This window comes from Malaclemys terrapin, chromosome 5 (assembly GCF_027887155.1).
Source record: "Malaclemys terrapin pileata isolate rMalTer1 chromosome 5, rMalTer1.hap1, whole genome shotgun sequence".
NCBI classification, from domain to species: domain Eukaryota; kingdom Metazoa; phylum Chordata; order Testudines; family Emydidae; genus Malaclemys; species Malaclemys terrapin.
The window spans coordinates 53,048,617-53,063,854 of record NC_071509.1 but is presented as its reverse complement, the minus strand read 5'-3'; the positions used below and the strand labels follow the sequence as shown (position 1 = coordinate 53,063,854).

Below are 15,238 nucleotides of genomic sequence, written 5' to 3'. Positions count from 1 at the left end.
CAGCTTTTGTGGCATATGTCCCTGTTATGACTATCTGAAGATCAGTGATGTGGTCTTCCATACATGCATTCACCAGCCATTCCATGCTGGCTGAGACATTAAGGGAAGATGCCAATGTAGGAAGAGTAATCCTACAGTCCCTCTTCCAAAGAGACTCTGAACCCTGCCACCTTGGATTTACAGCTTGGGAGTCACCTATTGCGAGATGGATCTATGCAAGAACTCAAAACAGAAAAAAAAAAATTACTCACCATCTCATAACTGTTCTTCTTTGAGATGTGTTGCATATGTCCATTATGCAACTCACCCACCTCTCCTAGAGGATTGTAGTCTACTATTAGTTTCCAGTGCGAAAGAACTGAAAGAGTTCAGGGCAGTTCTGCTCTTTATACCCTCTCCTCCGAACATGAGGAGCTGAGGTATGGGCAGGGTCGCCTCTACGGGTACTGTTAAGGAAAATTCTCCAGTATTGGGCGCACAGGATATGCGCACACCTTGTAGTGCAACACATCTCGAAGAACAACAGTTTGAGAAGGTGAATAACCGTTGGTTTACTAGCATCTACCATTCACAGTATTGCAAATCACTTTACAGTATGTGAGTCACAAATTAGAGAGATGAGTGCAAGGTAAGATTAGAGGGAAAGTGTTTTCATATCTCGAAGGAAGGAAGAAAGAATCAGAGATTAACTTTCCCAACTCTGAAAAGTTATGGGGAGACAAAAATTGGAGGACTGTACTAAGTAGACGTGGAAATTAATAGAATAGCTTAGAGAGGTAAGATGGAGAGAGTCTAATATGTGGTAGTTTTGAAAACCAGGCGTGGATTGATTCGCACTTTAAAATAAATACAAAAGTGATGTAGGGAATAAAGTGCAAGACGGTCCTATTTAAGTGAAAGAGTATATTCTGACTTCTGATGTTTAGAGACTGATTTAGGAACACCGTAAAAGGAATTGCAATAGTCGAAAAGAGGCATGGTGTAATGTGTGAGTGATATTCGGAATATTATTTATAGCTCATTTTAAATTGTATATTCGTAAAATAACAAAATATAGCACATTCCTCTTCCTTCTAATCTTAATAATTTATTACCATATACAAAGGATGCTTTTTTTTTAACTATGAATAACCCTATAATTAAAATTAAGGGCTTGCAAACAAACAACAAAGATCTTATAGCAAAGTGATCTGTCCTCTCCTTTGTTTGGAAGGACAGTAGCAAAGGTACTGTTCAAAAAGATTTAAAACTAACACAGGGTGGTGTAAGCTAAGTATGCAGAGAGGATTGTTTGTGAGATATCTCGTTAAAAACTTAAATATTCTGAAAATAACTTGAGAGAGATCTTAAAAATGTCAGCCTTTTAAAATACAGGGTTTTAGTAAACTATAGGCAACAACTTATAAAGTACGTGGATTCACTGAAACTGTTTGGCTTTGTAAAACTTAGATCACAATAAAACAGTGCTCCTATATCTTGGGTTAGTTGAACTATTGAATGATGAGCTTCCTTTGCTTAACATTTTGTGTATTCCTTCTCATAGTATTAGCAGTCTGTGAGAGACTATTGTGTTCTAATGTTTGTCTGTTTTCTCTCTTGTAGAGATGATGGTAGTATTTTTGATGGTCTGGTGGAAGAAGATGACAAGGATAAAGCAAAAAGGTAGTCTTTTTTTTAAGTTAGCTTATGCTAAAATGTCCTTTATTTGACTGCTTTGGTAAATCCAAATATATTAACAGAATAAAAATGTGACTGTGTTTATGACCATACAATAAAACAGAACTTCCCCGTAGTGTTTATATGTCAGGTTATGTCATATTTTTCTACATATGGGTTATTTACTTTGAGGTGTTGGTTAAAGGAGTCTTTGTGCCTCAAGTTCAAATATGACAGTCCCTGTATATGAAGACTCTTATTTCAAGTAATGGGCAGCTTGTTCCTTCCCTGTGACAATGGATGTCTTGCATGGAGGATCCCTCCCAAACACAGCCTTCGCTGTCATGACTCCAAGGGTATGTCTGTACTGCATCTGGGAGTGAGCCTCCCAATCCGGGTCCATAGACCACCACTCCCACTCCAGGCTTGAAAGCCTGAGCTCCAATCCAAGTTACGTGATCTCTGAATAGCAGTACTATATAGAATAGAACCTCTTCCCAGGTTACTAACTCAAGTCACTAATTAGGTTTGGACTCCCAGATTTCTTTTATGGTGGTTAAAAGGGTTTCAAGGCTCAAATTGACTTCAGCTGGAACGTGAATAATCTCCACGCCTTCTTGCCTATAGCTGATTTAGAGAATGGCTAGCCAGTAACAGGTTGTTGTGCCCACTGGATTTCTGCTCTTGCAGATCCTCCCTAGAAGGATATGGGTGGCCCTCTAATCTTCACCAGTAGGCACAAAGGCATATGTGGCAAGCATCCCATTCTAGTGGTTCAGGCCATCACTGAAATAGGCACTTGCTGCTGTGAACAGTTGGAGAAGTTCTCAGGCATCAGAGTCAAGTGCTTAGATTAGATCGGTTCTCCCCTTTTTGTCCTGCTGACCCACTGCAAGACAAAAGGAAGGAGTGTATATTGCTGGAAATGACTTAGTTTCTGAAATCTCTATTTAACATCCTTGTTCGCTACAGTAACTAGCGATCACCCGGGTAAGAGGACAGCATAGTAGCCTAATTTTAAAATAAACAGCTGAGGAATTTTTGTCCACGTCTCTAAGTCCTCCATATACTTAACACTTGTATCATGACCACAAATGAATGGTTAGATGTTTGGCTATTAGATGAATATTGAATTGATGGTTATATTTGCTACCATTGTCAAATTTTATCTCATTTTGGTGTTAATCTGTAAGTAGATGTTCATTGTTATATTCACAGAATTTATACTCTCAGTAATACACACCTTTGTAAGAGTTGACTCCTCTAACTCTTGTTCCAAATTGAAAATTTGATTAAAACCTGTCATCTGTGAAATATTCTTGACACAGTTTGCTTCTGTTTTTATAACATGGTTTCCTTTTTTGTGTTTTTCAGAGTGTCTAGAAACAAGTCTGAAAAGAAACGTAGAGATCAGTTTAATGTTCTCATCAAAGAGCTTGGTTCCATGCTTCCGGGTAATGTTCGGAAGATGGATAAATCCACTGTACTGCAGAAAAGCATTGACTTTTTACGGAAGCACAAAGGTAATTCTGTGGTGTAACAAGACAGCTAGAAAACTGAAATCTTTCGATTGGGTTTTGGTTCAGACCTTTAATTCTCCCCAATAACCTGCAAAACAGCTCCCCAAACCAAAGCTGTACAAGGGATATCTTTACAGATGAAGGATTTCCACATACAGACATCATAAATGGAGCATGTTGTTTAGTCACTCAATAAGTAACCAAGCCAAGAAAATGTAGTATGACTAGATTAGCACTGTACAAAGTGCACCAAAATCTTAATTATAGTTTTAGTTTTTGTATTGTTAGTTTCCCCAAAACCTAAACATTTCTGAAGCGTCTCCATTTAATTCTATGACTACATCTACACAGGAAACCCCCCCCCCCCCCCAAAAAAAAAAAAAAAAAACAACGCAAACCCACAGCTCTTGGCAGTGAGTCTCAGAGTTTGGGCCTGAATGTCTACACAGCTATTTTTAGCCTCGCGGCATGAGCTGGAATCAGTTGACCTGGGCTCTGAGACTTGCTGCCCTGGTGTGCTTTTTTTGTTTTGCTGTGTAGACTTGCCCTGTGTCTCTTTGTGTCTTGTTAGTTTATTCATAAATATTATGTTTTTGATCCCTTTCATACATAATAATTCTAAAGCTACTTCTTGGGCAGAATTCTGAAGAAAATTATGATTTTTTATTTTATTTTCATGTCACATGATTATTAGTAGCTGCTTTATAGTACTGCTAGTGTCTGATCTCTGGGAATAAACTGAAGGGTTAGCATTTTCTTGTCAGTCCACTGCGTTATTTCCTGTGTACTTTACAAATTCCATTGATATCCTCAGTTTCAAAGAAACTTCAGTATGACAAGAGAATTTTCTGTTTTGAGAAAATTGCCCTTATTTGTTCCAGTGTCTAAACTAAGAGAGTTTCTTAATGTATTAACAGAATGGATGGTTCTTCCTCTCCATCGTGGTTGAGTTTGATTCAAAAGTATCTTATTTTCTCTGTCTTTCTCTCAGTTAAGACAGCTATGGCTTCCCCCACACCTAGTTTTTTCTCTTGTTCTGTATACATTAATATAGCACCTTGCAGTTCATGCTGGTCGATGTGAGATAAAAAAAAAATGTTGTTTACTACAAATGTACTACTAATTATACATGCTCATTATACTAATATACTGTAAAGTTATCCTTCCAGACTCAGCAGCTGAGAGCTATTGCATGCTAGCCAAAAACAAGCAAACTGAAACAAAACACTGTCTGCTAGGTAATATCCAGGGGATATGATGAAGAGAAGTTGCCCTCTGCAACTTTTGAGCAGAATATACTGTCTTTCCCAGGAGGAGGTGGAGAAATAAGAAACATATAAGGGTAATATAACCCATATGAAACAGATGGATAATATAGCAAGCAAAGCTGGGAAGGCGATTCATACATATACCTATCCACATGTTCATATGGTGATTGTCAATACAACTTTCATCACATGGTTATGCTTGCATGCCTGTTGTATGTCCTCTATTTGAGTATTATGGTTACTGTCCTAATAGCACCAGATGCTTTTAAAACAGTAAATACAACAATTAAAATGGAACCAAAAAGAGAAAACATGCATGCATGTATTAATAGATTTAATAACATTAAATGTTTAACCATGCTGTGTTATATTAGTAAGACATATGTTTAACATTGATACTTCTGAAAACACGGAAACAAATCAATCTAGTATCAAACCCCTTTTCTCCAAGGAGAGTTAGTCCATGTAGGACACTCCGGAGTTTTTGTAATGTTTTCTATTGACTAGTTATTACAAGTAGGTGAAATATGCTACTGTTTTGTTTCTTAATAGTTTTATTGCTTGTATTTTTAATGGTTGTTTGCAACATTGGCATCCCAAAACATTTAAAAAAAATATGTAAAAATCACCTCTAACAAATTTCATCAGTCAACCAGCAAAAAACAGTGCATGGATTAGAGACTTTGCCCCAGAAAAGAAGTGCCAGGGTTTCTCTGAAGTTCACTAGAGATTATTGCTATTGATTTGACATGGAAGACTCTCAGATACTATGGTAATGGATGACAGTAGAAAACCATAACTTAGATATTTCAGGCACTTAAAGTCTGGGGTAGGCATTCTTTCTTGTTTTGTTAAAATTGAAATAAACAAGTCAGCTTCCAGAGTAATGGATTAGTACAGTTGATACCAGATTGGTGCATCTGAATCAGTACCAAGCTGTAAATAATACACTGCCTCCTTTATCAGAATTATTTTAAAAATTAACCATTTCACAAATGAAGAAACACATTGGAAATTGAAGTTTGTGTTAAAATGCAATTTCGAAAATGTGATCACTAACACATACACTAAGAATAATACCTGCCCCACTAAATGAGGGGTGGACCCACCATTTGCTCAAATTTACAATCTAGGGACCTGGTCAAACTCTGAGCTGCAATTAGAAGATCAAGTACATCAACAGCCAGGACAGCTTTTTATCATTTAAGTACAATCAGGAGTTGTCACTGTTCTTCTCTGCTATGACGGTCATTTGTGTCTTTATCACTTTAAGATTAGACTACTTCAACTTACTCTGCATGGCCTTAAAATTGACCAGAAACTGAAGCTAGTGCAGAATGCCTCAGCCTTCTTATTAAACAGAATGTCTTGCCACAAGCATATTCAGGCCAAGCTTGATGACCTGCACTGGCTTCCTGAGGGTTTCCAGGTGAATTTTAAACTCTTTGTCTCATTTATCTGGAGAGCTCTTGTCCAGCTTAACTCTACATTAATTTGAGATCTGACAGAATCACAGCACAAGGTGATTTGACCACAGCTGTGTGAATACAAGTTTCTGCTAGCATTGTCTTCCTACTCTCTAAGACAAAACGTTGTCATGCTGTTGGATAACTTTCCATTTTTTAATCACCCTTCCAGGAACTAACATTTTGGTGTGATGAGTGGACTGCAGAAGGGAATGGAAAAAACTGACTTTTTTTTTCCCCTTCTTCATATTACAGCAGACTAAAGAGCTTTCCCTCAATTCATATAATTCAGTGGTGTGAATTAATTGCTTCCAGGAGTCTGAATCATAAATGAATATTCATGTATATGTTTCTGATTACAGAAATCACTGCACAGTCAGATGCCAGTGAAATTCGACAGGACTGGAAACCTACATTCCTTAGTAACGAAGAGTTCACACAGTTAATGTTGGAGGTATATTACTATGTCTATCTTTTTGAAAAGAGAGGATTCTCCTTAGCAAACCACCACTATGTGATGATAGAATCTTTTAGCTTAATGGTATTCCTTTTCAAATCCATATTTTAATTGCAACACTATCTACCTAGAAATCTGCAAATAAGTATCTTTTTACAAATGTAATTTTAACTAAATGGGCTATAATATATTGTAAATACAAAAGTGTACTATTAAGTTTATGAAAACTGTTCTTTAAAACTATAATTAGAAATCATTTTTTTAAAAGGCATAACTGTGCATCTACACAAAGATGACTGGTACCTTTATGGCAGAGTTAACTTAGTTTTTTATGCTTAAACTAAATGCTAGTTACCAAAACTATTCAACATACTCTCTTCTTGATTGGAAGTATGGCTATAGCTTGTGAAAAGAGTATGCATAATAAAAAATGTACTTTGTGTTTCTGCATATTATCCCCTAAAAAACCTGTTAAAAAGCAGATTGTTGAGGTTGCAAACTCAAGTACTCAGCCATTAGGAAATGCATTAAGGTTGCCTGTGCAACTTTAATTCAACCCCTTGTGCATATGCATTATGATACAGTCTTTAATTACATCATCACATATTACTTTTTCTCAATTAGTGCAAAGAATGGGCAGGGCTCGCTTAATGAGCAGATATTCAATATTCTGTTTTTTCCCCTGTGTTGCTCAACATGTAGCCCTCGACCTTATTTATTGCACACTATTAAAATTCTGCTCTGAAGATTGAATTATTAATTTTCTTATGGGCTTTTCTGTGGTGCTTACCACTATCTTATCAGAGTGCTTCATAAGCATCAATTTTGACAACACTCCTGCAAAGTGAGGGAGTGGTATAATCCCATTTTACAGATGGGTAACTGAGGCACAGAGAGATGACGGTCAAAATAATACCTACCTCTTGTATAGTGCTTTCATCAATAAATCTCAAACCACATATAAAGAAGGTAAGTGTAATTACACCTATTTTACAGATGAGAAAACTGAAACACAAAGTTAGGAAGTGACTGGCCCAAGGTCACCAAGCAGGCGAGTGGCAAAGCTGTGAATAGAACCCAGTTCTCCTGAGTCCCAGTCCAGTGCTCTATCCACTAGGCAACACTTCCTCCCCTTCAGGAAAGTTTTGTCCAACTTGGAACTTGCTAACAGATGAGATACAGCAAGCACTTAAAGAACTAAAAAATTATCTTGTACAGAAATTCAAAGAGCTGGGAGAAAGCCAGCAGAAAGCAAGAGAAGCACTCTTGAGCATGGCCCTGAGAGGGAGCAGAGAGACAGAGCTCCTTGGAGCACAAAGCTGGTTGCAAAGGTAGACTAGGAAATTGTAAGCAAGGAAACTGCCTGCCATTTTTCAATAGTGTTCAAGGGAAACAGAACTTCTCTGCAATTTTGTGTTTATACAAAGAAATTTCTGACTCATCATCCATTTCTCCTCATAGGGGAAACAAATCTGTGAGGCCCAGAATACGGGCTAACCACTCGGGCCAAGAGGGGCAATACTGGCAACAAAAGTTATAAACTAATTCTGGGTTTACAATTTGTTACACATAGGATCTGACTTCATATGTTCAAAGCACAGCTTCCATTGACTTCTGTTGAGATTGAGAGTGCTCAACACTTATGCAAATCAGACCCCAGGATCTCAAGTTGAGTGCCCAGAAACAGCGACCTGTGAAAAATCTGGTTTAAGCAACGTGCCCAGTTTCACTTAGGAACTTTGTGGAAGAGGCAGGGATAGAATCAAGTTCTCAAAGGCATTATTTGACTGCCTTAACCATGAGACCATCCTTTGTTCAGCCCCATTGGAAGCAAGACAGTAGGTCGTGGATGTGCAATAAAGCCATAGTTTTATTCGCTTAAATATCTGAAACTACTTGGCAATAAATTGTACAATATAGTTCATCATCATTTCCTTAAACATTACCATCTCTTTGAGGGGCTGTTGTCACCTCTCCGTCTTTCCTACCTGCTCCCTGACCCCCACCACCCTCCTTTTTTATGAAGCTTAAGAGGGCTATAAAAGGAGGGGGGTTGGCTCCCCACTATACCAGATGTAGGAGCCTTGAACCCCATAATGGATGCTTTCTTTCCAATCCTTTCCCAGTCCATTTTATCTGATAACCTTATCCTTTCCATGTATCTGTCCTGGATATCTGCTGCCTCCCCTTCATCTTGCATGGTCCTCTCACCTCAGCTTTCTTCCCCCTTCCACTCCTGTGGCTACCACCTAAACTTCTGCCAGCACCATTGGGTGGTAGCAAAAGGCACAGGCAAGGACTTGGCTGCTAAACCCATCAACAACAACGAGGCCCGCTCAGTCAGCAAGAAGGGCCAGGGCAAGAAAAAAGGGAAAGAGCTCTGCCCAGTTCGCTTCTTCCATTGCAGCAGCTGCTACAGCCCAGCTACTGGCAATGATTCACCTTCCCTGTGCTGTCCCTTCATAGAATCATAGAATATCAGGGTTGGAAGGGACCTCAGTAGGTCAGCTAGTCCAACCCCCTGCTCAAAGCAGGACCAATCCCCAGACAGATTTTTGCTCCAGATCCCTAAATGGCCCCCTCAAGAATTGAACTCACAACCCTGGATTTAGCAGGCTGATGCTCAAACTACTGAGCTATCTCTCTTCCCCCTCCCCCTCGCCCCCGGGGTTGCCTGCCCTTCAGCTCCACAGGCATATGCCCAGGTAGCCACAGCCGTACCCAGTGCCCCATCACCATATGCTGTGGCCCCTCCACCTACCATTGCCACTGCTGCTGTCTCCTCCTTCTCCATCTGTGGCACTCAGGGCCCCCTTTCCCTTCCCTGAATAGGAGGCACTGTGTTTGCTGTCTCCTAGTGGCCGCCTCATCCCACAACGAAACCTGTGTGCGGGCGTAGGCTCAGATGGTGGGGCCCTTGGACATTGTGATGGCTTCTAAGATGTACAGGAAGGTCATCTTCCAGGCAGCAGAGGTTGCTGCACAGAAGATGGTGCAGAATGGCATTTTGGTGGGGGTCTCTTTGTTCCCCTCAAGCCCTTGGAAGACCTGAGAATACAGTGATGCTTACTTCCATCCCGTTCTTCCTCCCCAATGCTACCCTCCTGCTTGCTCTCTCATCCTTGGGGAAACTGTTCTCCCCTCTTAGTCTTCTTCCTCTGGGCTGCAAGTATCTATTCCTCAGTCACATGCTCTTATTCCTTAGGCATTGAAGTCACCATCCAGTTGCCGCTGGGAGATTGGAGGGGTCCTTTGTGGTGTCCCTTTATTGCATACATTACTCATCAGGGCAGGCTCAGTGATTCATTTGCTGGACTGCAGGGTACATCTGAAGGGACTGTCCCTTGGCCCAGCAAAGAGGAGTGTTAGGTGCCTCTGAATCCCAGGAGGGCATCAGCCCCACCACCACCGGTGACCCTACTCATCCTGTTACCCATCCTCTTTCCTCTTCAACATCCAGCAATCCTGTTCAGTGCAGAGAGTGGCTCCCCAGTTGTGCCCAGCTGAGTGGGTGGATCCCGCCTCTGAAACTCACTGGGTGGGGCTCGGGTGCGGGGGTTGAGGCAATCTGAGGGAGCCAGGAAGAGGGCCCATCTCAGGGGGAGATCATCCCTTCCCCTGTTGTCCTGTCCCCACTTGCTCCAATTGCCGTTCTATTACCCTTGCGTATTGAGCCTACCCCTGCTCAGTAACAACACCAATGAAGTCTGGGTGCTAGTAACAGGGCAGTAAGCTCAGCAAATGCAAGTCATGGGCCCAGGACCTCCCTCTTGACCCAGGGAAGGGCAGAAGGCTTCTCATATGTCAACTGGTGGAGGGGGTGTTGCTAAACTTACTTCCTCACCACCTCCATTTCTGTTTTCCTTAAGTGGTATGTTACCATGCAAGGATAAGGATTTCCACTGAAATCAGTGGGACTACTACTATTATTTTGGGTGGTCAGGTACTACTCCAAATAATGAGGATGCCAGAATTGTGCTCTTAATTAGGAATGTTAAAGCTTACACAAATTTTAAACCACTACCAGTAATTAAAGGAGCCACAGGTAAGTTTTATTAAAACCCATGGCCTTCCCATTTCTTAATTTTAAACTGAGGTGGTGAATATTTATTTTCTACTCAGTTTCTTTAGGAAAGAATTGGAACTTCAAAGATTTTAATAATTGAAATCTATCATTTCCTCCTTCTCTTTCTACCCTTCATCCTTTTTCCTCTTCCCGCTCTCCAATTTTCTGTGCCTATTATTATTTTCTCCTTTCTTCAATCTCCATTTTCCCATTTAGCACTATCTTGCTTCCTTGTCATTCCATGTTCTTTTTTAAAGACTAGAATTCTAGTAGGGTAGGGGTGGGAGAAGAGGGAAACAAACCTGCCAATAGTTAGATCTATCTCCTAGCTGAAGTTTTGTAAATTTATAGATGGCTTTTTGAGAACACAACAGTATGAAAAATTATAATGGTAAAGCTGATCTAGTACAAATAATATTCAAAGGTGTTAGTGATAACACATGCTCACATTGTTTTTAGAGTAAGTAAAATGAAGTCAATCTAGCGTTCATTCTTAAGTTAAATATAGATTTTTTGATTTGTCATGTGCATTGTACAGTGTTCCTTTTCATTTAACTGCCCATTATGTTTAATTTCAGGCTCTTGATGGTTTTTTTTTAGCAATCATGACAGATGGAAGTATAATATATGTGTCTGAAAGTGTAACTCCCTTACTTGAACATTTGCCAGTAAGTATGAACTGCTTCCAGTAAGATATCAGCGTTAGTCTATGGACTAGGTTTTGCTGCAAGCACTATTAACCTTCCACCTCTCAAAGCACTTGGAGCACAGACAATGTATGTTCTGTCCTGAAACCTCTGTTTTTCCTCTAAAACACCTCCCTCCCTGGTTATTGATGTGTCCCCAATCTTAATCTCCTCAATTGGAAAAGTGGAATAAACACTCTCCTCAAATGCCACTGTTACTATTATTCCATTACTCATCAGCTGAGACTGCTAAAGAGAAGCATGCTTGGTCCTCTTGAAACTACTGTCCACTGATCTTTAATTACCCTGGTCACTTCCCAAACTCGGGACTCACCAGGAACAAATATGCTGTTACTGCTTGACTGGGCTGACTCTTATGTCATATTTGTATTGCATCTCATTCATCTTTATTTGTACTGCTAATCTCATTGATATATTTACTCTCTAGTCCATGCTAGTATAGGTGTCACCTGGGAGTGTTACTCTTCTGAAACCAAAGCTAATAGTATTTTAAAGTGAGAACAGTGCTTTTATAAAATTCTTTATCAATTATAAACCTGAGGCGGAAAAAATGTTGTGTCAATCTGAAACTGATTTATAAATGTCTATAAAATATATCCACATTGACTAGAAATTTCTTACCAATGGTTCTGCAAAGCAAAAAGTTAATCTCTGAACGAGGTTAAAATGAGAAAATGTAAATGGCTCAATTTTCCAGCTAAACCAAATTAACATTTCCTCAACTCCAGAATGTTTGTTCCAGAGGGACAACTTTTAAGTTCGATTTTTTTCTTTTTAAAACATATCTTCTGTGATTGTTTTCTTTGGAGATTTTGTTCATGTATTTGTGCATATAAACAGTATCAATAATACTTTGTTGTTATCTAAGAAGAGCTCTGTGAAGCTTGAAAGCTTGTACCTTCCACCAACAGAAGTTGGTCCAAGAAAAGATAATACCTCACCTACCTGGTCTCACCTCTATTTTTGTTTTTCAAGATGAAGATTTTAAATCTTTGGTGCCACCAAGAGGCAAAAATGTGTACTGATATTTTAAATCAACAGTACACAATTTGATTCCAATGCTTCACTATTTGAAGTTATCAGAGCAAAGGAAAGACAGTAGGTTCCAGTATGCTTTTACATGTGTATCTGTGTTGTGTTTACAGTAACATTTATTTCTTTTTCAAGTAGTGTCCCTGTCGGTGATTCACGTCAGGGGCACCTGCACCCTTGATTGGAGATTTTTTGTACTAGTGCCTATTGCCATGCCGAGGCTACATGGGGCTGTGTGGGCCCTTCTCAACTGCCTTCAGCCCGAGACAGAGTCTACTGTGTGCCTGTTTGCTCTATAATTAGTTAATCATCTTATAGTCTGTATAGTTGGAACAGCTGTTCCTTTTATTTTCATTTCCTTTAACTAACTAACTATTTTTAAAAAAACATTTTATTACTATGTAGTTAGATACCAGTTAATAGCTTTCCCCTTCTAGAGGTCATTTTTTATTATATTACTCAGGAATGCCACGCTCTCCTGAGTTCAAATGGTACCTCTCCTGCAGTGAGGTGATTACCATTCAGTGACTGACATTCCCCATGCCTCCACTGTTCGGGAAATAACACATATCCCCAGTAAGTGCAAGATCAAGTTTAAACTCCTGGTGATGAAGCAAGCTTTGTGCCCATCTTTGGATTCTAGGGCGAAGGACCATCCTGTACGTAGACCTTCCCTGTACGTAGATTAGCGTAGTACTGCTAGTGCCCTGTCCACATCAAGACCTTGGTCATTGGAGACTGCTACAGATGTAGGCGGTACCATAGCACTAAGTATATCTAAGGTACCAAAATCCTCAGTAGAGGTAGCCTTGATATCTGCCTCTAAGCAGAAGGAGGTAAGGAGTAAATCTCCAAGAAAATCTCGGTCACTGACCCATAAGAAGACTACGGAGACTTCAGGTCCCAAGGGGAGTTACATGCAAATTCCAGGTGATGCTAATACTGCAAAAGCAAAGAGGAATCGGATGTCTAATGCAGTGTTGTTGTAGCCATATTGGTCCCAGGATCTTAGAGACTAGATGGGTGAGGTAATATCTTTTACTGGACCGACTTCTGTTGGTGAGAGAGACAAGGTTTTGAGCTTACACAGAGCTTTTCTTCAGGTCTGGGAAACTAACTCAAAGTGTCACTGCTAAACTCAAGATTTGAACAGATTGTTTAGCATAAGTAGTTAACGCTTATTTTAAGGGACCAGTCAAGGTGATTGTTAACACACCTCCAGTCATAGGCAGGAAAGGTGGGGAGGTTGTTAGTGGGTTACAGATGTTTCAATAAGCCATAATCAGTATCTCTATTCAGTCCATGATTTTTAGTGAGTAGCAAAGATATGAATTTAAGCTCCTATTCATAACTTTTCTAAACACTAAAAATCATGGTCTGAATAGACACTGGATTTATGGCTTATTGCAACAATCTGATATGTTGCACACTTTGACATCTTTGAGGATCACCAGTCCAGTTGGAGCCCATTAAGACTGTTTAGCACTGTGGTAGCTGTGGTTTCCCTGCCAGGGAATCAGGGTTTCTATTTTTTCACCCAGCTCCAGATTCTCTAGTAGTCGAGGCTGTTAATGAACAAGACAGACATCATGGCTCGAAGTCCACCCCACAAGTAAGGGCCACAAGAGACGATCTTTTTGGTCACAAGTCTTACTCTTCCGCCATGCTTCCGAGTAGCAAACCATCACGTGCTCATGGCCAAATACAACTATTTAAGTTACAGCAAATTTAATTTGTTTATTGAGCACTTGCCAGAGGAACATCATGAAAAATTTAAGGCAAATGTAAAAGGGTCAGCTCCTGGCAAAGACATTGCATTAGCTGCTGCAGATATGTCATCATGGTCTATATCCACTGGAGTGGTCCTGAGAAAAGCATCTTGGCTTCAGCTGTTGGTTTCCCCAAGAGAAGTCCAAAGTACCATTGATAACCTTCCTTTTGATGGTGGCAAGCTCTTTGTGGACATGATGGATACATCTCTCCACACTTTAAAGGACTCGAGAGCCATGCTGTTATCCTTAGGGTTTTATATTTCTGTAATAGAAGGAGATGTAATTGGTCTCAGATGGCACAAAGAGCATACCCAGTCCTGTGTTCAACTTATCGTAGGCCATCTGAGCCCCTGGCTGAGAGACCAAGATATTCTAAGAAGAAACCTTTCAGCTACAGCCACATCTTCTCAGCCATGCACATCCTCCAAGCAACAGTTTTGATAGTGTGGTCGGGAGTATCAGACAGAGGTTTATACCTGCAACCTCCTACCCCTCCCTTCTCTCAGATGTCATCTCTCCCCTTTTGGAGACTGAATGGGTTTTGGAAGCCATAACATCTGGTTAAACTATCCATTTCAAATCCATCCCTTGTACCCATTCCTCCTCCCCATCCTTCTTCAGGAACCCTTCTTGCAATCAGTTGCTGGTGCAAGGTGTTACCTCTTTTGTGTTTAGGAGCGATAGAACCAGGTCCTGTACTAGCACAGGGCAAGGGGATTCTAATCAAAGTACTTCCTGATCTCCAAAAAGAATGGTGCCTGGAGGCCAGTTTTCCATCTCATGTCTCTCAACAGATATGTAAAACAGCAGATATTCAGGATGATGACCTTCACAGCAATAATTCCCTTGTTATATATAGGGGATTGGCTTGCAACTCTCGACCTACAAGGTGCATGTTTTCATGTTGCTATTCACCCTTCACACAAGAAAGTTTTTTGTTTTCTAATCAACAGTGAGCACAATCAATACAGAGTGCTCCCTTTCAGCCTATTTCTGCCTCGAGGGTATTCTCAAAGATTCTGGTGGTAGTTGCTGCCCATCTATGTCATCTGGTTATAATCATTCTCCCATATCTGAATGATCAGTGCAGATCATTTTAGGAAGTCTTGGCAGTAGTAAAGATGTGTTCTCTTTTTCACAGCCTGAGACTTCAAATCAACCTTGAAAAGCCCATTTTTGATTCCAATAAGCGCCTAGACTTCATAGGAGCGTCCCTGTATGCAGCGACTGGCAGCGCCTACCTCCTGTCCAGCAGATTTCACACTAATGACTCTCATCTCAGGGATCAGGACAG

The 15,238-nt window shown here is 40.2% G+C and overlaps 1 protein-coding gene across 4 annotated transcripts in view; it reads left to right on the top strand.

Annotated features, from left to right (window-relative positions):
* The window catches only part of CLOCK (clock circadian regulator), a 111,325-nt gene that overhangs the window by 74,999 nt on the left and 21,088 nt on the right, over window positions 1-15,238 (top strand). For all 4 annotated transcript variants that reach the window (XM_054029637.1, XM_054029638.1, XM_054029635.1 and 1 more), the window contains 4 exons: window positions 1,603-1,662; window positions 3,031-3,179; window positions 6,273-6,364; window positions 11,012-11,101. In XM_054029637.1, the coding sequence (XP_053885612.1) occupies window positions 1,603-1,662; window positions 3,031-3,179; window positions 6,273-6,364; window positions 11,012-11,101 (391 nt within the window). The remainder of the gene's footprint in view (window positions 1-1,602; window positions 1,663-3,030; window positions 3,180-6,272; window positions 6,365-11,011; window positions 11,102-15,238) is intronic.